Genomic DNA, 27657 nt, shown 5'->3' with positions numbered 1-27657 from the left:
TTAGATGTTAATCTGAGTTTGCTACTACTGGCTTTCTCCTGGAGGAAATCAACTTTCTGCAGTTTCTAATGCTTTTTTCTTATTTTTTCCCCATAATTTTATTTTTGTTTCAACATTGATCTGTAACATTTGAACAATCTTGAGATACCTCTGTGTAATTTCACTGTGTTCTTTCTGTTTTGATTTGTGATGGTTTTGTGTGTGTGTGTGTGTGTGTCTTGATTACTTGTTATTGCTTTATTGTATGCGTGGATGTGCTACAAGTGAGAAAATTAAGCAAGTTATTTCCTGCTCATTTTTCCTTTTCAGTTTTTTTTTTTTTTCTGTTAGCCTTGCTTTGCTTTTGTACCCTAAGACCTTGTGGATCCACCATTCCCAGCCCATTTTGTTGCCCCTCCCACCACAACAGGAAAAGACACTGTGTCGTTTCAGTCTTGAATACATTTGCCAATCTCTTTTTTGATTTCCATTTTACTTTCAATGTTTTTCATTCACATCAAAGATGATGAGACAGAATCTACAGAAACATCTGTCCTGAAAAGTCACCTGGTTAATGAAGTTCCTGTCCTAGCAAGTCCGGACTTGCTCTCTGAAGTTTCTGAGATGAAACAAGATTTGATCAAAATGACCGCCATCTTGACCACAGATGTGTCTGAGAAGGCAGGTGCTATTAAAGTGAAGGAGCTGGTGAAGTCTGCTGAGGAAGAGCCAGGAGAGCCTTTCGAAATCGTTGAAAGAGTTAAAGAGGACTTAGAGAAAGTGAATGAAATCCTGAGAAGTGGAACTTGCACAAGAGATGAAGGCAGTGTGCAGAGCTCTCACTCTGAGCGAGATTTACTAGATGAGGAATGGGTTATTGTCAGCGATGAGGAAATTCAAGAGGCTAAGCAAAGAGCACCTTTAGAAATCACTGAGTATCCATGTGTAGAAGTTAGAGTAGGGAAAGAGACAAAACTAAAACCAGAGAAAGACTCAACTGAGCTAGTGAACTACCTTACTGAGGACCTAAATTCCTATGTGTCTCTTCACGAAGAGCAGCCACAGGCAGTTCAGGATGTGGCAGGGGGGAAGCGGGAGGCTTTGGCCATTGATAGGAGCTCTGAAAATGAAGGGAAAGATATATCCCCAGATGAGACACAGAGTGCACAGAAACAACCCAAACCAAGCCTGGGAATAAAGAAGCCAGTGAGAAGGAAATTAAAAGAAAAGCAAAAACAAAAAGAGGAAAGTGTGCAGGCTAGTGCAGAAAAAACTGAACTTAAAAAATGTAGCTCAGAAGAGTCATTAGATGAAGACCCAGGTTTAGCCCCTGAACCTCTTCCCACTGTAAAAGCCACATCTCCTTTGATAGAAGAAACTCCCATTGGTTCCATAAAGGATAAAGTAAAGGCCCTTCAGAAGCGAGTGGAAGATGAACAGAAAGGTCGAAGCAAGTTGCCTGTCAGAGTCAAAGGCAAAGAGGACTTGCCAAAAAAGACCACCCACCGGACCCATCCGGCTGTGTCACCCTCTCTGAAGTCAGAGAGGCATGTGCCAGCATCTCCTTCCTCCAAAACAGAAAAACACTCTTCTCTTTCCTCCTCTGCAAAAACAGACAGGCACCCTCCAGTATCACCATCAGGTAAATCCGAGAAACACTCTCCTGTGTCACCCTCTGCAAAAACTGAAAGACATTCGCCTGTGTCATCATCAAGTAAACTTGAGAAACACTCACCTGTATCACCGTCAACAAAAACAGAAAGACACTCCCCCGTGTCATCTACAAAAATAGAAAGACACCCACCTGTTTCACCTTCAAGCAAGACAGACAAACGTACACCTGTATCACCATCTGGGAGAATGGAGAAACATCCACCAGTATCACCTGGGAGAACAGAAAAACGCTTGCCTGTTTCCCCCTCTCTAAGAACGGAAAAGCATCCACCCGTCTCAACCACTGGGAAAACCGAGAAACACCTGCCTGTGTCACCATCTGGGAAAATAGAAAAGCAACCACCTGTATCCCCCACCTCAAAAACAGAAAGAATAGAGGAAACAATGTCTGTTCGGGAGCTGATGAAAGCTTTCCAGTCAGGTCAGGACCCATCTAAACATAAAACTGGACTCTTTGAGCACAAATCAGCAAAACAAAAGCAGCCACAAGACAAAGGGAAAGTTCGAGCAGAAAAAGAAAGGGGACAGATAACTCAGAGAGAGATGCAGAAAACAGAGAGCCAGACAATTAAGCGAGGCCAGAGATTCCTGGTAACGGGAGCTTCAGAGTCCAAAAGAGGGGTCCGCACTTCCTCCCTAGGGTTTAAGAGAGAAGATGCAGTTGGAGAAAAGGAGAAAGCTCTCCGCCACCAAACACCTGAACCCATTCAGTCAGCACCTGAAGAAGAAAGCCATGGAGAGAGCGAAGTCCCCAAAGAAAAGATGGCTGATGAACAGGGAGACATGGATCTCCAGATCAGCCCAGACAGGAAGACCTCCACTGACTTTTCTGATGTCATTAAGCAAGAGTTGGAAGACAATGACAAGTACCAACAATTCTGCCTGAGTGAAGAGACTGAAAAGGCACAGCTTCACTTAGACCAAGTGCTCACTAGTCCTTTCAACACAACATTTCCACTAGATTACGTGAAAGATGAGTTCCTTCCAGCTCTGTCTTTACAGAGCGGTGCTTTAGATGGCAGTTCTGAGAGCCTAAAGCACGAAGGGATAGCAGGCTCTCCATGTGGCAGCCTGATGGAGGGGACACCTCAGATTAGTTCAGAAGAAAGCTATAAGCATGAGGGCCTAGCAGAGACCCCTGAGACAAGCCCAGAAAGCCTTTCCTTCTCACCAAAGAAAAGTGAGGAGCAAATTGGGGAAACAAAGGAAACCACCAAGTTAGAAACACCAGAAGAAATTCAGTCAGAAAAAGAACATCCCACAGCCAAAGACATTACTGTTGGTTACGAAGAGCAAGATGCTGCAGTCACTGAGGGCTCAGAGCCCTCTACTGCGTGTTCTCAGGCGACCCTCGACCTAGACCCTTCCAAAGACATATGCCCCAAACAAGAAGGTGATTACCCTGGCAGCTCTAGTGTATCATTAGCAAAAGAAACACCCAAGGCACTGACTGAGGAAGTGTCCTCTGATGAAGGTCAACTTGCATTTGGTAGTTCAGCCCACGAGACACAAATCGATAGTGAGTCTCAGGGATCTCTAGCCACCTCAGATGAGACAACAGCCTCTCCACTGCCTGACACTTCTGTGAAGACAGACACAGGAACTGAATCAAAGCCCCAGGGAGTCATTAGAAGTCCCCAAGGGTTAGAACTTGCACTCCCTAGCCGAGATAGTGAAGTCCTCAGCCCTGTGGCCGATGAGTCATTAGCAGTAAGCCACAAAGACTCTCTGGAAGCCAGCCCTGTGCTAGAGGATAACTCCTCACACAAAACTCCTGATTCTCTGGAACCAAGCCCTCTGAAAGAATCCCCTTGCCGTGATTCTCTTGAAAGCAGCCCTGTTGAACCAAAGATGAAGGCTGGAATTCTCCCAAGTCATTTTCCCCTTCCTGCAACTGTTGCCAAAACAGAACTCTTTACAGAAGTGACCTCCATGCGGTCCCGGCTGCTCCGAGACCCTGACGGCAGTGCCGAGGATGACAGTCTTGAGCAGACGTCACTCATGGAGAGCTCAGGGAAGAGCCCCCTTTCTCCTGACACTCCCAGCTCTGAAGAAATTAGCTACGAGGTCACACCTAAAGCCACAGATGCAAGTGCTCCAAAGCCAGCTGTGATTCCTGAGTGTGCAGAGGAGGATGACTCAGAAAATGGGGAGAAAAAGAGGTTCACACCTGAAGAGGAAATGTTTAAAATGGTAACCAAAATAAAAATGTTTGATGAACTGGAACAAGAAGCAAAGCAGAAAAGGGACTACAGAAAAGAACCCAAGCAAGAAGAATCTTCTTCATCTTCTGAACCAGATGCTGACTGTTTAGCAGATGCGGATGAATCAAAACACATGGAGAGTATGGAGGGTGAAAGCAATGTCCCTGTATTAGTGGCTTCAGAGAGCAGAAAGGTTTCTTCCTCCTCAGAAAGTGAGCCTGAATTGACACAGCTGAAAAAAGGTGCTGACTCAGGCCTTTTACCAGAACCAGTTATTCGAGTGCAACCTCCTTCCCCACTTCCATCCACCATGGACTCCAATTCCAGTCCTGAAGAAGTACAATTCCAGCCTATAGTTTCCAAACAATATACTTTCAAGATGAATGAAGATACTCAGGAAGAGCCGAGTAAATCAGAAGAAGAAAAAGGTTGTGAATCCCAACTAGCTGAAGACAGTCACACTCTTTTCACTGATGACACAGATAGGTCTTATGATGATCTAAACAGAGACACTGATCACCCAAAAATCTGTGATGGCTATGGGTGTAAGGCCACAAGTCCTAGCAGCTCAGCCACTCCTGTCCCTTCAGGTCCCCAGAGTTCGACTGGTGATGATGTCGATGAGCAGGTAGTCATCCATAAAGAACCCTTAGCTCTCCAAGACACTCATGAAAAAGATGCAGAAGAAGAGCCTGATGTTTCTAGGGTGGAATCTCCACAAGCACACTGCCCCAGTCAAAGCTCTTCATCTTTTTCTCCTTTGCCTCATTGTCCAGTATCTGAAGGAAAAGAATTAGAGGAAGACATAGCCTCTACATCTTCTGCTACAAAAATGGAGGTCACAAAAACTGACCAAACATTTGAGAGCTTTGACTGCTCCACTCAAGACTTATCATCCACTACTACTAAAACAGATAGACTTTCCATGGATGTGCCCGTGTCTGACCTAGCTGAGACCGATGAAACCTATAACCCTCAAATCATAAGCCCTTATGAAAATGTCCCTTCCCAGTCTTTTTTCTCTAGCGAGGAAAGCAGAACCCAAACAGATGCAACTCACACCCCAAGTTTTCACTCTTCTGAAACATATTCTGCTACCATTGCTTCTTCTGTTGAAGACGTGGTAGTGGAAGTCTCCTCTAGTAGAACTGTTTCAAGCAAAGAATCTAATTTTGAGGGCCGGAACATGGAGATAGAATCCAAACAAGAAAATACCGCATGGGAAATGCAAACAGATAGAGCCTCCTCATCTTTAGTGACTACTGTACCAAATACACCAGCAGTCATTGGTGAACAAATAAGCAAAGTCATCATCACAAAAACTGATGTGGATTGTGATTCCTGGAGTGAAATCCGTGAAGATGATGAAGCCTTTGAGGCCCGAGTAAAAGAGGAAGAACAAAAGATATTTGGTTTGATGGTAGACAGACAATCACAGGGTACCACCCCTGACACCACTCCTGCTAGGACCCCAACTGAAGAGGGGACCCCAACAAGTGAGCAAAATCCATTTCTCTTTCAGGAAGGAAAATTGTTTGAGATGACCCGAAGTGGTGCCATTGATATGACCAAAAGGTCCTATGCAGATGAAAATTTTCACTTTTTCCAAATTGGTCAAGAATCCAGGGAAGAGACTCTCTCTGAAGACAGGAAACAAGAGGCTACTGGAGCTGAGCCCACACAGCAAGAGACATCAGCTGAGTCATTAGCACTTTCAGAATCAAAAGAAACAGTGGATGATGAAGCAGACTTACTTCCAGATGACCTGAGTGAAGAAGTAGAGGAAATACCTGCTCCAGCTGAACTTAACTCCCAAATGGGGATTTCGGCCTCCACTGAAACATCAATGAAAGAGGCTATTTCTGCAGGGGCCGAGGACCTCCCCACCATGCAAATGGGTGATACACCTCTTCAGTCTAGTGTGCAGCAGATATCTTGCCCTGACTCCCCCGAAACAGTTGTAAAAGTTCAGTTAGATTTTTCCACAGTCACCAGGTCTGTGTATTCAGATCGGGATGATGATTCTCCTGATTCTTCCCCAGAGGAACAGAAATCAGTGATTGAAATCCCTACTGCACCCATGGAGAATGTGCCTTCTACTGAAAGCAAATCCAAAATTCCTGTAAGGACTATACCCACTTCATCCCCAGCACCTCCGTCTGTGGAGTATGAGAGTTCATTTTCTGAAGATTTTCTATCCAGTCTGGAGGAGGAAAGTAAGGAAGATGAAGCAAAACCAAAGTCCAAAATCCCCATCAAAGCACCCGTCCAAAGACTGGAGCAGCAGCTCTCACATCTAGACTCATCTCTGCAGAAGACAGTGGCTCCTCAGGGACAGGACGTGACAAGCAGAGAAGCAGACAATAGAAGCAAATCTGAATCTGATGCTAGTCCTTTGGACCCAGAGACCAAATGCCCAGTGAAAACTAGAAGTTACACTGAGAGAGAAATTGAGAGCAGAGAAAGGGCAGAGGAGCTTGAGTTAGAGTCAGAAGAAGGGGCCACAAGACCAAAGATATTTGCATCCCGATTGCCAGTTAAGAGCAAAAGCACCACATCTTCCTGCAGGGCGGGCATGAGCCCCACAAAAGAAAATAAGGAGCAATTCTTTGACCTTTACAGAAACTCCATAGAATTCTTTGAGGAGATTAGTGATGAGGCTTCCAAGTTAGTGGATAGACTTACACAGTCAGAAAGGGAGCAGGAATTAGCTTCAGATGATGAAAGTAGTAGTGCCCTGGAAGTTTCAGTAATTGAAAATCTACCACCTGTTGAGACCGAGCACTCAGTTCCTGAGGACATCTTTGACACAAGGCCCATTTGGGATGAGTCCATTGAGACTCTGATTGAACGCATCCCTGATGAAAATGGCCATGACCATGACCATGACCATGCTGAAGGTATTTGCCAGCCACTGGGATTCCCTGTGCTACGCATGTCATAAACTTGATATAGTTTTTTGGAAAGTTTGTTTTATTTGGTGATTTGTGTCTCATTTTCTTTAAGCTTTCTGTAGTGGTTAATGTGTTTGTGTAAGCCCTTTGTGTTTTGTGCTTTCTCTGTGTACTCTTGTCTATGAAAACAATCTCAAGATTGAGTAATGAGAATGCTTATGGAAAACATAAACATAATAACTAGGCAATGGTGATCTTGCTTTTCTTTAGCTGCTGCACGTGAGGCCATGCAAGCTTTGAGTTTTGTTGTTCTGAAGTCCCAGGCTTAGCCTCAAATTAAGCACTTTTGCTTTTGCACATGAATATATTGGTTTTTGTTTCACAGTTTGAGGACTCATTGCTTTTTCTTCTTACCTTTCATACTTTAAAATAATTTGTACTTACAATTTTGTAATCATTAGGAAGCCATTTGCTCAAGAAGATTTTGCATATCATGAAAATCCAATTGTTGTGTATCTGATTTTGATTCAAAAAGGTTGGATTTCAGATACCACTGGTAAACACTTAAAGCAAACAAACACAAGGTAAAAATATGCTGTTCATTTATGTGGTAGATGAGTGGAGAATGTACTTTGATTAGATGCAGCAGACAACAAAAACTCAAACTTTGCACGATTTAAGTTAACTGTGAGGGGATGATGGTTCTTTGAATTGTAAAAAGGAAACCATGGATGGCTTTGAGAAGTAGCCTCTGGTCTTCCAATATCTCTACAATGAAGACTATTATTCTTAAATTTGGGTTATACAAAATTTCATGATACCATGGTCTTAAAGGCTGCCCATCAATCAATGGGATTTAAAACTGGGAAAGTTATAGTTGGTGGTGGGAGTGAATATTACATGAGCTTACTTAGTACCAAGCACGCAGAACGTTCCCCAAAAGACCTATATGCATCCTAATACAACACACACATACAAGTGCACATGCTCTCTTCCTCTCTTCTTCCAAGGTCACCAGGACCAAGGCAGATGTTGTTTCTGGCCATGCTAGATAAACCCAGAATGGTTTGATCAACCTTGTGAATCTCTGATGTGATTTCTTTCAGACGTGACCTGGAAGTGATCTATATCTCCAAAGGCAATAAAGGATGTTCTAACCAATTACTCCACTTCTGCATCTCATTTATGATTTTTCTGGTGTTTCATGAGCAAAATGATTGTCTTCTGGTGGGCAATATTCTCTCAGATAATTTACAAGTAAAGTCCTAAGATTATGAGAAATCAGCAACTTATATAATTATGTTCAATAACTAGTCTTGATTAAAGAGATATGGAAGCAGATGGTTTTCATAATTCATAGATTTAATCCCCATTCCACCCCAGAAATCAGACAGACACACAATTTAATATGACTTAAAATGTAATAGCTAATTTGTGCTCCTATCAAATATTTGGATAAGTGACTTCCTTTCTTTGGATCAGTCATTACTGTGGTTCCTCTCCTGTCATGGACAATCTTTGGCCGTTCTGTTTTTGACCTTCTGTAGATGCACAGGATGAGCAAGAACGGATCGAGGAAAGGCTGGCTTATATTGCTGATCACCTTGGCTTCAGCTGGACAGGTAAAATGAGTGTGACCCATTTTTCCAACAAAACCTGCTTGGTTTAAATGACATAGTTGCATCAGCCAAGTGTCATTAACAATGGAAAAGGTCTTTTTTTCCCTCTTTACTTAAGGAAGATCATGTTTCAAAGTGAAAAGAGTAATAAACTACCAACTAGAAAATTCAGGTCCTGCATTAGCTAACAATGTAGCCCAGAGCAGGCATTCTATCATCTCTGAAATTTAGAATATTGTAATAGAACTTCAGATCTGAAGATTTTGAGAATACACCAACCTTCACCAGCCCCCTTTGGCAGTTGTAGATATCTAAATTTGGGGGAGATACTGTGTTTTAAAACTACTGTTAGATGTAACCAGGGCCCCTTCTTTTAGAAATCTTATATCAGATACCTTCGTAGTAAACGATACTAAAATTTGCTTTGGGTGAACATTAAAACACATATGAATGAGATGTTTCACTAGTTTTTTGAGAAATGGGAGTACTTAAGTATAGAAGTTATATATTACATGGTTTATTAAGGCACAATGAAGTCTAAAATTTTTTTTTTTACAAATCATGATTTGCAGGTTTTAAAAACTATACCCTTTCATCTACCTATAACAACATATTAAAGCAAGATTGTCTATCTCTTTCTTTCTTTCTTTCTTTCTTTCTTTCTTTCTTTCTTTCTTTCTTTCTTTCTTTCGTTTTTAGTCTGGTTTTCTTTTATATCACTTGTGACTACTTCATTGACAAAAAGAGTATAAAGGTAATAAAGATTTGGTGATGAATAGGAGTCCATACTACTCTTAAAGATAATTGAAAATTTAGAATAAATGACAGGAAGCAGGAGAAATAGCCATTTGCTCGCTTTTAATAATTGTAAAGTAATTATAAAATACTTATCAGACTTATTTAATTGAGGGATTTAGGGAAGGGAATGATATCAAAATATTTTTGGTTAACATTAGATAGGTGACATTCATAATTATTTATTGTGTTCCTTAAATATGTATGTATTTCTGTATACATATTAAATGTAATATGTGTATATTTAATAAAAATTGAAACTCTACAACCATACAAAATGGTATAAAATAAAAAGTAAATATGTAGTAAATATGTCTCTCACACCTACTTCTGGTCTTCTATCCCCGTGCCTCAAAGGTAATTACTAACACTTTCTCATGTATTTATGCCTATTATTTAAAGTAAGCAAAATTTTACTTAATATTTCTTGTAAATATTCTATCAGCATAGACATATCAATTTGATTCTTTTAAATGGCTATTTAATTTCACTGTATGCAGGTTTCATAGTTTTATCATTGACCTTTGTTGATGGATTTTAGGTTCGTTCTTGTTAATGACAATACACATCCTTATGCATTGGTATACTTTTGTGAGTATATCTATAGGGCATATTCTTAGAAGTAGAATTGCTGGGTTGAGGATATGTATGTTTTTAATTTCAAAAGATATTGTCAAATTGCCCTTCAAAGAGGTCACCCCATTTACCCACACACACTCCATAATGTACGAGCATCCACACTAAATGTTTAATGGCAGAATTTAAAGGAAAATTTAGTGGCTTCTTCTGTAGGTCAATTAGTGCTTCCCAGACCTTTTGTTCACATGTCTTCATTTTGTAATCAAATCGACCTGAGTTGTACATATTTTGTCACCACTGCCTCACACTTAATATTTCCACTATCACAATGATCAATTCTATACCTAATTTTGAGGGAAAAAGACTTACAATTAGTATTAGAAGAACAAAGCACATATAAGTCACTTCTAATATGTAGAAATAAAATTTTAAAAACCCAAAACAGCAATACGAAGAATACATAATTTACAAAATCACAAAGGATGGTGTAGAAACTCAAACCTTGAAGTAAATGGGTTTGCAAAGTACTGTTTTTCTCTTCTAGAATTAGCAAGAGAACTGGATTTTACTGAGGAGCAAATTCATCAAATTCGAATTGAGAACCCAAACTCTCTTCAAGACCAGAGTCATGCACTATTGAAGTACTGGCTAGAAAGGGATGGGAAACATGCTACAGGTAGGTAGGGAACTATATGTAAAAGGTATTAGACTAGCGCTGGAAATGTCCTGTTCAACAACCCTATTCTTGCAAATTCAGTCAAATAATAAAATAACAAATGCCATCAATCTGAAGAACTACTATAAGCAAACAAGAATAAGCTATTGCCATTTTTAAAATATACAAGTTGCATAAAAGATCTTGCACTGTACGCCCATGACTAGCATTGACTAGTGGGAAATGATACCAGCACTGGCTGCTCACAGGAGTGTTGTTCAAGTCCTAAAAATTTCTAAATATTGATAGTGGGTTGCTTATTTCATTGGTTGTGCATTATCTTCAGTTCCTGCTTGCTTTACTCCTAAATAACTTAAGTGGGGAAAAAATGTCAAGTAGACACTCTACATAGTAATTTATATATGATATTCTGACCACATTGAAAAAAATGGTAAGTGATACAGACCGTAAGTTCTTCTCATTCCTCAGCTGGTCTAAATTTGCCACTTCCTGTAATGTCTTCTGAAGAGCTTAGGGAACTCTCTTATGTGTATCCAGTCTACATTTATCATTCCTTCTCTTTACATTCTCAGCAGGATTCTCAGATTTAGAAAATAAAAACAGAAGGACACTCAGTTATATTTCAATTTCAGACAGTTAACAAATGCTTTTTAGTATAAGTGTATCCCATGTAATATTTGGGATGTATTTCTACTAAAAAAGTATTGTTTTTTAATCTGAAATTCAAATTTGACTGGGTGTCCTGTATGTTATGTAGCAACTCTCCTTTTAGGGCTTGTGCCCATGCTGTGCCAACTTTTTTGTGTGTATCTCTTTATTTTTACAAAAACCGTTAACTGGGTTTTGGTTGCTTCCTGTACAAATATCAAAAATTTAGTAAGGCAACTAAATAAAAAGAGATTTTAAAAAGAGTGCCACTCAGATATGGTAACTGTTTTTTCTCTAATATCTCAGATACCAGCCTCATTGAATGTCTCACCAAGATCAACCGAATGGATATTGTTCATCTGATGGAGACCAGCACAGAACCTCTACAGGAGCGCATCAGTCATAGCTATGCAGAAATTGAACAGACCATTGCACTGGATCATAGCGAAGGTCAAACAGTGTGTGTGTGTGTGTGTGTGTGTGTGTGCGCGCGCGCGCGTGTGCACGTGAGCACGTGTGCACGCGTGTATGTGGTTAAGTCAGGCACTGGACCTACTGTCTCTCTCTTTCCAGAAGGTAGACCATGGCCTTTGGTGATCATACATTGTTTCCTTGCTTCCCAGAGACATCCCTGCACATTTTATAGCCACCCCCCCAACATCTACTCAGTCTTTGTAATTTCACCATCGACATGGGTGATCCATCTAATTATCTGTCCTCAGTTTTGTAATAGCTTTTTTGATACTTGTATTTTTTACTATTTTTATCATTTCTTTGCTCACAGCGAAGACTATTTCACAGCAAGACTATGCCATTGCCAAAACCATGTGATTGCACTACTTCCAAGTCCTAACTTACAGCATTTACTTCTTCTTTTATTCCTGCATCAACAATTCTTCAGATCCACTGGGACTTCCAACCATTGGCCCTCCCACCTTCTCAGTATTAAAGTTTCTCTGATCTATCCTCATTCATTCGCATGATCAATCTTTCTCTCTCTCTCATCTCTACCGTGTACCTTCTTTTCTTCCTTCAAACCTCCAAAATTTCCCTTCTCCTTATTTACTCTCAGCTGATGACCAAGTTTTATATTTCTTAGAAAAAATAGGAATAATCAGAAGCAAATGTCCATATTCTTCTACCAGAAAGTCTACTTTACCTTTCCTCCTACTACAATGGATGAAATTTCTTGTTTTGCAAAGGCATCATGTCTTTTGTACTAGATTTCATTACTTTTACCCCATGAAGAACTTACCTCTTGCGAGTATTAATTCTGGCTTCTTACCACTGGACCATGTCCAACAACATTAAAACAAGCATCTTAATAGGTCCCATCTTTAAAAAAAAAAGCGAATAACTCCTTTCACCCTACATGCCACCAGAGTGTTACTGCTCTGTTTCTTCTACCCATTTTATAGGAAACCTCTTCACAAGAATAGTCTGTACTTCCTCTCTCTACTTCTTCTCTTCTCATTCTCTCTAGAACTGTCTCTGTAATCCACTTTATTCAGTCTTGTAGAATTTAACAGTTGCATTCTCACTGCAAAATCCAGTGGGCAGCTCTCAGTCTTCAGCTTACTTCACCCTTGGTAACATTTGACACAAATAATTAATCCCTTCTTCTTAAAACATTTTTTTCATTTACTTTTTATAACACTTTTTTTTCCTACTTTACTGGCTATTCCTCCTCAGTCTCTTTTTCTGTGCCTTTTTACTTCCCATAGATTTAAATGATGTTGTGTATTAGTGTTCAGCCAGAACCTCATAGCTTGTCCCCATCTCCTCCCCCTACTCCATTAGTCCCAGATGCCTGGCCTCCTTGCTGTTCCCTGAGCACCCAGCATCCTCCTGCAGGGCTCTGGCACCTTCTGTTCCCTCCACCCTGGAGTGTTCTTCCCTCAGATCATCAGATACCTTTCCCTCTTACTTTATTTAGGTCACTGCTCACATATCACTTCCTAAGGGGAGCCTTTCCTGACAAGTCTGTCTAAAATACTAGCCCTATTTAGCACCTTTACCCTAGTTTACTTTTCTCCTAATATTTATCATAAATAGGTATCTGCAGAAATGCAAGTTCAGTGAAGACAAAAGCTTTTTCTATCTTGTTCAGTGCTGTATATCCGGCATCTACTGCATAGCTGATGTTGAATGTGTATGTGTTGAATGAATGAATAGATGAGTGTTGATTACTCCTCTGCTAAAAATCCTCCAATGACTCCTCGTTGCTCTGGATATAATGAAATTCCTCAGCCTGGCAGAGAGACTACATAAAAAGAGTACAAACCTCGGAGTGTTGTGATGAGGATTAAACAAGTTAATACTTGCAAAGCTCTTAGGACAGTGCCTGACACAGAATAAATATTCAAAATGTATTAGCTATTTATCATTATTATTAACTCTCAGTCCTCTTACCACTTAAATTCTATGCCTTGACTGTCACAGTCAAGTTCTACCTATCATTAGGTCTCCTTAAGATATTAGACTCTCAGCATTTCCTTTCCAAATTCTGAGTTAGGTGTCCCCACATTCATTGACTGGCACCTGTGGCCCAGTCACACTGCATTTGAATTGAATCTTCCTTGTCTAGGTTCCCCTAGATGACCAGCAGCTTGAAGGCAGATGCAGTGTCATGTTCATCTTTGCAACCTGTGGGCCTATCTGAGGAAATGGGACATAGTAGTTACTTAATAAATGCCCATGTAAGATAGGTGAGCTGCAATTAAATGCTTACTTTCAATTGTTCTCCCCGGTAGGGTTCTCAGTCCTTCAGGAGGAGCTACGCACTGCACAGGACAAGCAGACAGAGGAGCAAGCTGTTTCTAAAGAAAGCGAGCCCTGTGATCACCCTCCCATCGTCTCCGAGGAAGACATTTCTGTCGGTTATTCCACTTTTCAGGATTCCATCCCCAAAACTGAGGGGGACGGCTCAGTAACAGCACCTTTTCCCCAAACTCATGAGGAGCAAGTTCAACAGGATTTCTCAGGGAAAATGCAAGACCTGCCTGAAGAGTCATCTCTTGAATATCAGCAGGAATACTTGTGAGTTTTAAAAGAAAGCCTATCAAATACAGTTCAAAAGTTAACAGGCCCATATGGTTAGGTGCCGGGCATATACAAGCACAAATAATTTTAAAATAATTTTTGAATGACCCCACCAATAACAAATGCCCTAGGCACATAAAAAAAAAAAGTGAAACATTTGAGACATAATTGTGATAGTATTGTGTGGCACAGACCTACTTGAACCAACTTCCAGTTCTGTGACATCAGACAAGTCCTTAACTGTTTGAATCTTCATTTCTACATCTATAAATTATGAAAATTATATATATTTTACTCATCTCACAGGTCAAAGGTCAAAGATATGCCTGTGAAAACATTGTTTAAACTGTAAAATTTCATGTAGACAGCACAGTTATTGGTTGTAGGATTGCGCACCTCCTTTGCTCTGGAATGCTTCAAACCTGGTTGGTTTGGAGCATGCACAGTGACCGTGTAGCTACGGCAGCCCGCAGTGATTTCAACAAGGCTATGAGGTGGCTAACTATGAAAATATAAATATAACACAAATTATGCACATGGAATAAAAGACCATTAAAATATGAGGTGGGATGGGCTTGGGGTGGGAATAAAGAAAAGTCTAGAGAGCTTTCAACTGAAGGAAGCTGCAGGGCACAGATCAGCTCAGAACTTAAGTTCTGGGCTTTATGGAAGCAAAGGAGAAAGAGAGTTATTTAAATGACACTGGTTGTCCAGAAAAAGAAAACAGATCATGAGAAAAGGAAACATGTCCCTAACCCTGAAATCTGAGAATAGTATGTCAATGAGATTGCATTACAGCATTTCTTCATCATTAAGTGAGTTTTGTTCTGGGGTCACTAGAGTGTGAGAAGAAGGTGAAATGGGTAATGAAATGATCTCTCCTTCCACTGAGCCACCTGTCCCCCACCAACCTGTAGGTTTTAGAGGAGACCATAAGAAGAGGTAAGGAGAAGAAAGAAGGACAAAGGAAAAGAGGGAAAGAAAAGGAGGGGATATCCGAGAGACACTTTGGGCACTTACTATCTATGGAGTGACAGAAAATTTCATTAAATACAAAAAAAGGAGCAGAAAAAGCAAAGAATTTTCTTATTTAGAAATTAAGATTATGAAAGGTTCCATTGATGTAATTCCAAACTGTATCAATATAAAAAGTTTCAGTGTCAACAGATCCCTCTATTATGTAATACAGTTTTTTAGAGATAAAATAAGAATCTCCCTATATTTACAATTATGATACTATATTAATAGGGGTATTTATTTAATTCTGCCCAATTTTGGTTCCTGCTCCGAAAGCCTTATTATCTACAAATCTTTGTTGTGTAAAACTCCTCAGGTCCTCTGTATTACCTTGAGTTATCAAAGAAAAGATGAAATTATAATTTACACACTTAGGAACAGGTTAGGAGACTAATACATTTTAAGATAATTTTCAAGTTTAGACTTTATCACTCTGTCAATGCTAGATCAATAAGCTATAACACTATATTTTATCTTTTTCTTCAAATTTCATTTCTTGGCCAAATTTACAAAGCCTATTTTGATTATGATGGATTATGAAGTTGAACTCCATCTTCCTTTCCAATTGCTAGAGCAGGAGGACAAACGTGGATGCTCCTGGGCTATAATTGGCTTTTTCATTCCAGTGTGACAACCCCAGGAACAGAAGTGTCAGAGACTCAGAAGGCTACAGTAGTACCTGACTCTCCCAGCAAGACACCTGAGGAAATTAGTACCCCTCCTGAGGAGGAGCGGCTGTACCTCCAGACCCCACCATCGAGCGAGCGCAGAGGCTCTCCCATTGTACAAGAACCTGAGGAGCCCCCAGAGCACAGACAGGAGAGTTCTCCACGGAAAACCAGCCTCGTGATAGTGGAGTCTGCTGATGACCAACCACCGACCTTTGAAAGACGCGATGAAGATGCAGCATTTGAAAAGGTAAAACTTTCCTTTCTCTCCATTTCCTTGCCTACCTGTAACTAACAAAGCTACAAACCTTCCAGTTTCCATTTCTCTGTTGTTGTTGTTGTTGTTGTTGTTGTTGTTTTCACTCCAAAACAAAAAGTTTTGCCAAATTAATTAACTTGGGTCGTGGGGAACCCCTGGCCCTTTCAAAGTCTGGCTGATGAATCCAAAAGAATTTGTATGCGGTTCCAATGCTAGCTATTTGACCTTAAGGCCTAATTTTATCATTGGAAGCTCTCTTGCTATGAAAAATGAATGCTGTAGTGAAGCTGTATATCTGATGTACCTTTTCAAAATTAGTAAATTTAGATGTAAAGACTAGCAATAGGGATTAACAGAGTCTAAGCAAGTCTGCCTGGAGCTGGAGACAGCTGGATGTGCTGGAGCCTGCAGTCTTGCTAGAGCTCCAAGCTGTCACGTGACGCACACACAAACTATGGATATTGAGTGGGATTTAGCTCCCCAAACAAATTTTTCTCATTAGAGGAGGGATAATTTCCAAATTATATTTCTTCGGATTTATTTTAGGAATGACTCAGAAAAAGAACCATGTGCCTAAACCTATTGCTGTTTCTAAATGTCCAAATGCCTGACGTTGGCATGAGATTGCATCACAGTATCTTCTGTATCATTAAGTGAGTCTTAAAGTTGTGAAGAGGGCTGGGGACCATCTTATGAAATTTATTTAAACCATTTATTCTCAAAATGTGGTTTATATATAGCACAGAATTAATTGGGGAGCTTCATCCCTCATCAGAACTCCTTAAAAGAAAGCATCCCTAGGAGAGGAATGGAAGCAAGAATCTGCATTTTAAATAACTCCCTAGATGATTCTTTTACACTAAAAAGTGTGAGAATCTGTTTAATTTAAACTCGATGCAATATAAATTAAATTAGATATTATTTTTCCTTTTAAAATGTAATAGAATTCAAAAACATTTTCTATTTCAAAGTGTTTTTAAAGCATTAACATAAGGCTTAGTAGTAAAAGATGAGTTACATGAAAGAATTGAATTCTTTGGGGGAGAAAAAAGTGATACAATGTATCTTTGGGCTTAAGGCCTACATATGTTTTTATTCACTATGAGGGTGACATCTGCTAGCAGGACTGAACTAAAATTAGGAAAGATCCATTCATATGAGAACTGTGTCCTGATTTTGGTAGTTATCTCACATAATTAATTCATTGCATGAATGGGCTTTTATTTCAAGTTTGCCTTTGCACAGAATTATTCATCTCTCAAGTTTTTGGCTTAAATGAATACTAGTAAAAATGTTTCATACGTGCTATCTGGGCTTAAAAATTACCAAATTTAGCCTATGGATCCATAGGCTAAGTGAAGTATAGACTTGAAATAATTATCTGGATAATTCATTTATTTCATCTGTTCTATACACATAAATAAATTTTCATAAGTCATTCTGCATTCCACATACTTTATACAGGTCTGTTCCTCTCATTCTTGATGAATATCCGATTCTCTCTCTGACGCTTCCTATGTCAACCCTTCACTTCTCGTGACCCTAACTTGAGTATCCAATTTCAATTACATTTTCTTGCTGACCATATTTCTGGACAGTAGATACTTAATAATTTGGTTTAGAATTTACATGTTTTCCTTTAGCAGAGAAGAATGTAGAAATATAATTTAGGTATTTTAATATATGTTAAGCAAATTGAGTTTTCTTTTTTAAAAATAACATTCCATTAGGAAAGAGTGATTCGATCTAAATGACTATAATCTAAAATTATGTTCTTAACCCCATCTCTGGCTTTGGGCCAAACCCATAACATCTGATTGGCCTCTGCATCTCAACTTCTTTGCAAAATGAGTCTAATATTATTCTTAGCTCACCTTTTTTGATTCAAGGGAGATGCACTATTGGCTAGATCGTAGCTAGAGGAAATTTTGACTTCCTACAGAAAGTTCTGCTAGAAACAGGAGATACTCCTGTACCTTTGGGTTAGTAATTCCAAGCCTAAGCAGAGTGCCAGTGGCTTACACGTGTTTATTGTGCTGCTTGGTTTCTATGTTTACCTTCATTTATTTATTGGGAATTTAAGTACATGAAGTCATATGGGCAAGCTGCTTATTTTGTTGGACAGATTTTGACAGATAGGTTCTCTGACAGTTCTCAGAATTCTAGGGTTTTTTTTTTTTCATTTATTGAACAAAAAAACTATATTCTTGTTGAAGTTTGAGACCAGCATACACTTGTTTTCACCCCTACTTTTTCTCCAAAGCCTCCATGAATAAAACCTTCAGAATACAGTGTAAGCTAAGCCAGAAACTAGTAGTGAAGTCATTCCTTAGCATGTTAAACAAAATAATGCTTCCATGCTTCCACCAGGAGCTAACAGAGGAATTAGGTGAGCTGGAGGTCAGCTCAGATGAGGAGGCGATGGTAACTACCAGGGTTGTCCGCCGGCGAGTGATTATTCAGGTACCAGCTGTTAAATTACTGCACGTCAGGGACAGTTCTGTCCTCATACCCTTAGAGAGTGACTGACCTGGAGCAATGAAGGCTTGGCATGCTCCTTAGTAGTGCATGGCCGTTCAAAAGCAGACCCCTTAACTCTCCTAAGTTTTGATTGTAAAGAAATGGCGGTGGTGATGACATGTGCAGCCTACCTCTGAGAGAGAGCACAAGCAGGAACAGGATCTGGCTTCTTCAATTGCACCCGCCTCACCTCTCGCTTATCTGTTTTTGTTTGTTTGTTTTAAGTTTCATCTAACTTTGGTCAGATTCTCCTAAGCATGTTATTACCCACTAGCTTTTTTTCTTTTAAACAAACTACTTGACAGGATTTTGCATCTCAGCCATGCTTCTCAACATCACCCTTGATTTTCTGACATTCCTCACAGTATGAGCACTTGGGAATGTTAGAATCGGTGCTTAACACTGAAGTGACTTTTTTTTCCCCAACTGTTTAGGGAGATGATATGCCTGACATACCCCCTGAAACAGTCACAGAAGAAGAATACGTTGATGAGCATGGACACACCGTGGTGAAGAAGGTATTACCTCGTGTATCTCAACATGGTTGATTTCAAACATCCTGTTCAAAATTCATCAAGACCATGGTACCGTAACTCAAAAATAAGATACGTAAATGAAATATCTTCCAGGTTACTAGGAAAATCATTAGGCGGTATGTATCCTCTGAAGGCACAGAGAAAGAAGAGATTACAATGCAGGGAACGCCACAGGAACCTGTCAACATCGAGGAAGGGGATGGCTATTCCAAAGTTATAAAGCGCGTCATATTGAAGAGTGACATTGAACAGTCAGAGGTGAGACCACCTCATTCTCCAAAATGCATTTCATGGGTAAAAGCAAAATAGATCTCAAGCAAGATGGACGAGATTGTTTATTGACACTGGCCTCCCTTCTCCCTTGTAAATGGCAGCTTGCTTTTAGTTGCACATTCTTTTTTTTTTTCTTCATGATTCTGTGTAATTTTAAACAACCATCAGGGATGTTTGTAGCCATTCTACTCATTGTCTTTGTTTGGTCTTTTCTATTTCTATTTTCTATTTAATTCATAGTTCACCACAGCAGAAATCCAAAGATCAAATTCTGAAAGAATAAAATCCCACTTGCTAGGCAAGCAGTCTGTTATGAAGAGACTGTGTACGGATGTATTTTGGTGCTTGCGCCTGGTTGGCACACCAGCCTTCCAAAGGCCGCTTTAGATAGATATTCAATATTCAAACTTCCGCATTTCAGTCACTAAAATCAGGATCTAGGAACTTCTTGATTTACGGTTTTATTTCTTTCTGTTTTATTTCCCTAATTTAGGGACATAGTTGTTCTTCTTGACATATAATTTGTGAAATTCTCACCATTTTGCATTTATTCACATCCTCAAAATCTTATGTGGTAGACACGAAGTTCTCTAGAAATCTACTTTGCAATTTCTCATACTTTTAGAGTTCCTCCTTTGGAGGTTAATTTTATCTTTATAATGCCAAAAGAATCACTCAACCGTGGGAATAGAGAGTTTACCCACAGGTTGATATGTCTACGTTGCACTGAGCAATGAGTCGGTTTCATTATTCACAAAAGTGTCGAATTTTTGTTCAAGTGACTAATTGAGGTCAAATTGGTGCAGTGGAGATATAGTCATTATATAGATATTACCAATTGATTATAATTTTTTTTTTTCTAACTCTGCTTTCAAATACTGTTTTCTGGAAGGCCAGTACATCATAACATTGTAGTTTCATTTTTGGTTTTCTTACATAGAGAAATTCATCATTGTTACATTTTAGCAGTCAGAAATTGTATATTATGTGTCCTTCATTCATTAGGTAACGTTGTCTGAGCCCAGCATTTTGTCCAGTACCTCACAATTTCAGGCTGAACCAGTGGAAGGCCGTAGAGTCAGCAAAGTTGTTAAAACAACTATGGTACGTGGAGAGAGGATGGAGAAACATCTGGGGGATTCTAGCTTAGCCACTGACCTTCCTTCAGCCAAAGATGACTTTGAAGAGGTATAGAAGCATCATTTTGTCCTTTTTTGTGTTTATTTTATGTTTGCTTCATGTTTGAAAAGAAAATTGTTTGTTGTTGTCTCATTTCATGCATGAACTCGTGGAAGGGTGCAGAATAATTCAAGAGCATAGAATTCTTGTACTTGTGACTTGTACAGTGGAGTAATGGTTCTTCAAACTGTAATGTTCATTGGTATCACCTTAGGAGCTTTTAAAAATCCCGATGACCAGGATTCGTTTCTGCTGAATCAGACTCAGAATCCCTGGAGTTGGGCCATGATTATACATTTGTTTAAAAGTTGCAGAAATGCCTTACCCTCTCAATTAATAAGGGAAAGAAGTAAAGATGTTGCAAATTATCTTTGTTAGCTAATATTCTCAAGTACCGCCCGCCAATGACAGGCATTAAAGAGTTCAGATATATCCCATATCCATATGTTTACAAAGCATTTATAATTATTTAAGTTCTGGTTTCTAACAATCAGAAAATGGGGCAACAGTGAAAGATCCATAAACCTTTACTAAAATCAAAAAATTCTGAAAACTTATAAAACAAATTTTATAAGTTAGTAGCAAGCTAATTTGGCAGTAAAACTTGACACAAACTGTCATGGAGCTATTATAACATGAAGTTTCTCTTATCCTACTTACAGTGAATATTCATATGATTTAATGTTGATATAAAATGGATTTGATTACAGGATGCTGTCTCCACCTCCTCTGTGGAGGATATACATTATATTACCTTATAATATCAGTATATAAATGCTAGTAATATACAGTTTATATGACATACTACCTTTCTAAGATCCAAAAGGAAAAAAAAATCTGAATTTTAAAACACATCTGACCCCAAGGTTTTGACTGAGGGATCATGGACATGTGGAAAAATCTACAGAATATTTTTGATATTGAAATGTTTCGAAGTGTGTCCTGTATTATATCTACAATATATGAGGGTACTTCAGAAACTTCATGGAAAGATTCATATTATTTTTTAATTTGATTTTTCCACAAACATTTTAAAGTATCCTTGTATATTGAGATTATGTATGAATGAATTTGAATATTAAAAGCATTCTTATTTAAATACTTTTAGTTTTCACATTTTGACCACTGGCAACCTTAGACTATCAAAAGGTAAATCATCTGAATTATACATTTTGGGCCTTGTTTGTTTGTTTGATTTTTGCCTTTGGTCATTATATTTATAATTAGAGTCTCCACTGTAGAAAGGAGCAGGGAGATTAAATTAAGAAGGAAATTAAAAGTCAATCAGCCTGGATGTTAGTTTGCAGCTTTTGTAAAGTAATATAAAAATCTCGCTCACAAATAGGAAAAATCTAAGAGACTTTTGTAAATACAAATCAAAACTTAGATTCACTACTAGGAGTTATTTTTATTTGTCCTTTCAGGTATATCTTTTCATACAGACCATAAATTAAGCAAAGCAATAGGCTGTTTTAAAGTCTATGGTTTATGATGAATTTTGTCTTGTTTTCTTCTTTTCTTACTTCAGGCTTTGAGTTACACAGGTAACCACATGAAAGTCCACTCCCCCAGTTTAGTAGAGAATGAAATCTTGAAAGAGGATGGATCAATAATTAAAAGGTTTGGGTTAGCATGGGGTGATGCTTTGTCAACTAACACCATAAACATTTTTCCAATTTTAAGAAAAGGGCCGAGCCCCTACACTTACCCTAAAAGCCCTCAGGTACTGCTGACTGTTCCTGTGTTATGAGGCCTTGGTCAAGTGGTGGATCTGCAGTGTGTCATATCTGGAGTGTCCCCTTGACTTTTCAAAAGTAATGCTAAGATGTAGTGATGGTGAGACTCGTGCTTACACAGTCTGACTCCCTGGGTTCTGGAAAGCCATCAATTCAGTTGAAGCCGATCGGCTAGGATAATCCATTGTGTTGGTGGATTTGGAGAGCACAGGAAGAGGGATCTAATCAGTAGCTCACAAATTAATTTTGCAAGGCAGCCGTGCTCACCACTATACCACCAGCGCTACAAATTAATTTTGTGACCAGCTACATTCAGCTCAATATTTATAAATCATTACTTTGAATGGTACATGCTTTTTTTTTTTTTTTTGATAAGCTGTTTCATGATTCTGCATGTGAGTGGCAAATAACATAAGCATGAGTTTGATACCCATGAACCTAAGTAGACCTAGCAATGTGGAAACCAGGGGCTTTAAGAAATATGTGTCATGAAAGCAGTAAGCGCACATTTTTATGCATGAAAAGGGGGCTGGCCATGAGGCGCTCAGTCCACCCCTGCCTCCACCGTGGATTGGATGTGGAAACCGGGGTGTTGCTCCCTTGTTCTCACTGCTAGCAGCACTGTAAGAATCTGGATTAATAAAATGTGCTCAGCTTCTCAGTGAAAAGACACAATGGAAATCCAATTTACTATTGTGCTTTTCACTTCATTGAAAAGGAGAGAAAGATTGTCATTTATATTACTCTGCAAAGCTATTTTAAGGCTCCAGAACATAATAATTAGAACAGCAAAATTAAAGGTTCTCTCACAATTCCACCCTCCAATCAAATCTGAAAAACAGCAGCAGCTAGGAATTTAAAAGAGTGTAATTACTCTCTTTGAACTTTAAAAGTATGATATGAATTAAGGATAAAATGCTTTTTATACTCTGAACTTTTAAGTCTTTTATCCAATTATTGAGATGAAACCACATAAATCATGCAAACCCTAGCATCTTGGGATCTTTAATTTGGAATAGATTTAGAGACCAATTAATTCGAAGTTCTCAATGACAGCTGGTGAATTTGAAGGTAGGGATATAAACAACTTGATCAAGTTCTCATAGCTAGTTAGTTATGGAAGTCTACTCGTGACGTTTAACACTTTGTCTTATACATTGCTGAAGACATTGTATCATATACCTGTGCATGTTCACAAACACTCATCTACATATGCCTGCACAGAACACCAGGAACTGTCCTATGACAGAGGTTTATCCCCTTATGCCAGTGCTATAAAGGCTTCTGAAGATCTTGGCAGAAGTAGTCAGACATTTGTCTTTTGGGAGGAAAAAAGAAATGGATGGTGAATAATTAGAAAAACATAATCCGATTTCAATTATTGGAATCAAATCTGACCTTTTCATTAAGAGGAACAAATTTAAGTTTGCTTTTAGATACAAAATAATTCATGTAGTATCAAAGGAAAAGGGAGAATAAGGGAACAAGAGAAGAGAGAAGGAAATGAGGATGTCCAAAAGAAAGCTGAAAGTTCTTGGCTACAGTAAGTCATTTTTAAAAAATCAAGATGATCTTATCAAACATATAGAGATTTTGGAAGGTGGGCAGAACTTCCAGCTTCTGAACACTAGGAATCTGTAAGGAAAATACTGGGTAAAGCTACAAAAAACTGGTCGTCTCCTAGGGGGTTTTCAGTGAAGACTCACAGCGTGGTGGTTATGGACTCGGGCTCTGGGAGCTTTGACTCTTGGCCTCACCACATGCTAATTCTGTTATGTTTTGTTTGGGGTATTGCTTAAATTCTCTATGATTCAGTTTCCTTATTTGTTATAATAATAGTGCCTGGCACACAACACATTTATCAAATATTTGTGGAATAAAGTAATATATTCATGAGTAGACAGTGAGAAGAAGTGAGAGTGAACAAATTACAATATAATCATTTTCAAGTAGGGACGCAGGAAAATAATAGTAGGAAATACAGTGGTGAGTTGTAGCCACCAGTCTGATGGGGGAGGCAGGTGAGCAGCGGCTGCTCGGGGCAGTAGATACACAGGTGAGTGACGCACATGGCTCTGAGGCTGCAGAGGAAGCCCCGGTCTCTCCACAGTTTCTTCCTTCTCCCCCGCCCCCATCTCCAGGTGAAGCCTCCGGGGCCTGGGCAGACCTGAATCTCTTGCTGGCAGTCACCTTCCTGTGTATTGATAAAATATTTCAGTTTTTAAAGATCTTATGGGAAAGTTCTCTTAGAACCTAAGTTTGGGTCAGGATGTGAGTCTAAAAATCAAGCTGTCAACTAAGGGCTTTTAATGAATTAAAATAAAACTCACTTTTCTTAACCTTGTCAAAAGGTACGGTTGGAACCACTATTTCGGGATGATCCGAGCTCTTTTAAATCAGTTCAACTTAATCAAAACATGAATGCTATATGGTTACTTTTTGAGAGAATCATATTAAGCATGGTTCCATTTATTTGAACTATTTCTTAAAAATTTTAAAAAGACTCCTTGTTTGAAAACACACTTTTTAAAATCTCATGAATCATTTCAGATAGGTGTGCCATATTAAAAACAGACATGAAAAGATGTCTATAGTTGTTATACGAGTAGCTTGGTATAGACACATCTAGAGGTAAGACCATTAAGTACATAAATGCAATGGTGACCCTCGTACCGAGCGCTGCTTTTTGCAGTGAGGACAGAGCATCATTCTTTCTCGTCTGCTTTCCTCCAGGACAACAATGAGTAAAGCCAGTACACAGAAGAGGGCTGTGGTGAAGGACCAGCCTGGAAAACGCATTGTCTTGGAGCACCTGGAGGATGTACCAGAAGCACTAGACCAGGATGACCTCCAGCGCGACCTCCAGCAGCTCCTTCGGCATTTCTGCCAGGAGGACTTGAAGCAAGAGGCCAAATGAGGGGCTGCCTAATTCTCACACAGAAACCACACATTCACTCAATATGCAATTTCCCATTTTGGTAGAGGCGTGACCTAAAACTGACCTAATTTATGGGATACCCTGACATTTCCACTGTTAGCAAATATACTCCATTCATTTTAGTTTTCCCCCATCCTCTTTAACTATAAGCTAATTTGTGACCAAAGATAGCATCCTTCATTCTGGGTGCTGTATCCACTACTTTGTTGTGTCTGTGCTAACCTGGGAACTGGCCACTTCCATTGATCCTTGCTTCTGCAAAAGCTCCATGAAAATCCATTGATCAGAAGAACTTCACCTGCAGACCTCTTCAAATGACAATGTATAGAAATCCTTCAAAGGGATATCCTTGTACAATGTATATAGCTGAAATGCTCAGATGAACAACATATTAAAATTAAAACCACTGCCTATTATAACTACACTGGGCATCACGGAATAAAAATCCTCTAGAAATTGCCGAACGATGGTTAATTAAGATATTGCTAACACAATCAAATGATAATACAGTTCTGCAAAAGAAGCACTTCACACCTACCATGTCCTTAGAACTTCCAGAGTAGCCACTGCTCCTAGTTAAAGATGGGTTAATAACCTTGAAGAACTGCCCTAAATAAGAAGTGATTGCTGGTGCTGGCCAGCTATGATCTATGACTCCAACAGCCACTCTGAGGGCGGGGAAGAAAGGAGCAGAAGGCAAGCGGAATGAGACTGAGCTATTCCATTGCTAGCAGCTACATCCTGTGGCATTCTAGCATCTTCAGGTCTTCTAGATTTCGGACACGTTGGCAGGGTATTTTAAAAGCTATAACTACTGTAGTTTTCCAGTTTTCATTGCTGCTTTAGCAAACCACACTGTCTTACTGGTGGTTCTTTCTTCTGGCCACTGCACTGTAGATAATTCATTGGAAACAAGATCTCCCTATTACATAAACTCCTTCACTATGTTGGAGTGGTTTCTTTTTTCTTTTTTTTCTTTTCTAGGTTTCTATCTTCTCTAATACCTGCATGTGGCATTTAAAAATCAAAGTCACAGTCAAAAACCCCTCTTCTAGTCACATTAATGTTTTTTTTTTTTGTTTTTTTTTTTACCCTGAGTGAGCACTTTTCACTTTCCAGCTAGGTCTGTTTTTCAGCTTGCAGACAAGATTGAGAAATCCCTGAAAATTTGGTTTTGGTTAAAAGTTTTGGTTTATTTATCTGAAATCCCAAATCCCTTGGAAACTCTTAAGTGCTTTGTGCACTTTCGTATTTGTTTCAAAGAAGGGATTATAACATTCTGAGTGATTCCCATGTCCTATTCCTTATCCCTCTAGTGGTTGAAGCTGTGTAGCATTTTAACATATATATATTCACAAATATATTCATATAAACAGTATACATTTTGGATCAGTTATTTGTTAAAGAAAAGTATATTCAATGAAAATGAAATTTTAAAAAGATACAGAGTCTATCCTCCAGGGATTGAACGTTTTCCAATTATCTGGTCTTTTCCTGTTGTGCAAAAATGACTCATTGCTCCGAATGTCAAAAACAAATGCAACCAACAATGGCACTTCATTATTTAGAGCAATGTTGCCAAGAGAGAAAATTTCCTGGGAGGGAGGCTTCCCACAAGCCAAATCTCCTAAACCTCAAATGCTAGCACTTTTTGGCAGTTGGATAGGAAATAAAACATTCTTTGGCAGCCAAAATGAGAGAGGCCCATGGTGAAACTTTTTGAAACACACTATGGCCTTCTTGTCAAAACCTTCACTGGAGCTCAAGAGAAGCATTTCTGTTGTGTTATATTGCAGTGCAGATGATGTCTGTGTAACAGCATAATGGTTATTCACCTTTTTTTGATTTTGATTTTTGCTGTGTTATCAAAAAACTTGAATACTGTGAGAAGAAGTGAATTTTCAGTTGATGAATCAGCATCTTGTTCCCATGGTGATAACACTAATTGAATATATCTATGAGGGCATGTATTAGTTAATGGAAAAAAATACAACACTAACAATACATAGCTGCAATGTGTACAATGGCTGATTTAATTAAATAAAATGTACAAGTGTTAAATGTGGCAACGGTGATTTGTTCTTCTTTATCACAAATCTGTGATTTCAAGAGAAGAAGATTAGTAAGGGGATGGGACAGATTTGAAGCCAGCACAAAGACACAAACTACTTTTTTTTCTTATTGTTTTTATTTAGTAACTAAATATGCTGTGTGTCCTGGGATAAACAGAAAAATTTTGTCTCAGCCCTCAAGGAATTTTTATTGTTATTGTTATGCAAAAGGGGAAAACAAGGATTTATTTTCAGTTTGGGGATCCCTAGTAAATGAAAAAGAGGAATTTGGGGACTTGGGAGAGATGAGAAAAGGGGAAGCAGGACTCAGCAGCACAGTGAGGCCGGGCGGGTCTGCTTCTCTGCATTG

General features: G+C 39.0%; 1 protein-coding gene across 7 annotated transcripts in view; it reads left to right on the top strand.

Moving 5' to 3' along the window:
* The window catches only part of ANK2 (ankyrin 2, neuronal), a 275712-nt gene extending 248410 nt beyond the window's left edge, over positions 1 to 27302 (top strand). For 5 of the 7 annotated variants that reach the window (XM_008566520.1, XM_008566450.1, XM_008566374.1 and 2 more), the window contains 9 exons: positions 8299 to 8373; positions 10289 to 10420; positions 11375 to 11518; positions 13822 to 14107; positions 15754 to 16045; positions 19009 to 19092; positions 19204 to 19368; positions 20389 to 20571; positions 25032 to 27302. In XM_008566520.1, the coding sequence (XP_008564742.1) occupies positions 8299 to 8373; positions 10289 to 10420; positions 11375 to 11518; positions 13822 to 14107; positions 15754 to 16045; positions 19009 to 19092; positions 19204 to 19368; positions 20389 to 20571; positions 25032 to 25046 (1376 nt within the window). In that variant the 3' untranslated portion in view covers positions 25047 to 27302. The remainder of the gene's footprint in view (positions 1 to 8298; positions 8374 to 10288; positions 10421 to 11374; positions 11519 to 13821; positions 14108 to 15753; positions 16046 to 19008; positions 19093 to 19203; positions 19369 to 20388; positions 20572 to 25031) is intronic. The other 2 variants (XM_008566662.1, XM_008566593.1) reach the window with 1 other exon arrangement.
* The last annotated feature ends 355 nt before the right edge of the window (positions 27303 to 27657 follow it).

This window comes from Galeopterus variegatus, unplaced genomic scaffold (genome assembly GCF_000696425.1).
Source record: "Galeopterus variegatus unplaced genomic scaffold, G_variegatus-3.0.2 Scaffold2, whole genome shotgun sequence".
NCBI lineage: Eukaryota > Metazoa > Chordata > Mammalia > Dermoptera > Cynocephalidae > Galeopterus > Galeopterus variegatus.
The sequence above is the reverse complement of the archived record's forward strand: the minus strand, read 5'-3'. Positions and strand labels throughout refer to the sequence as shown.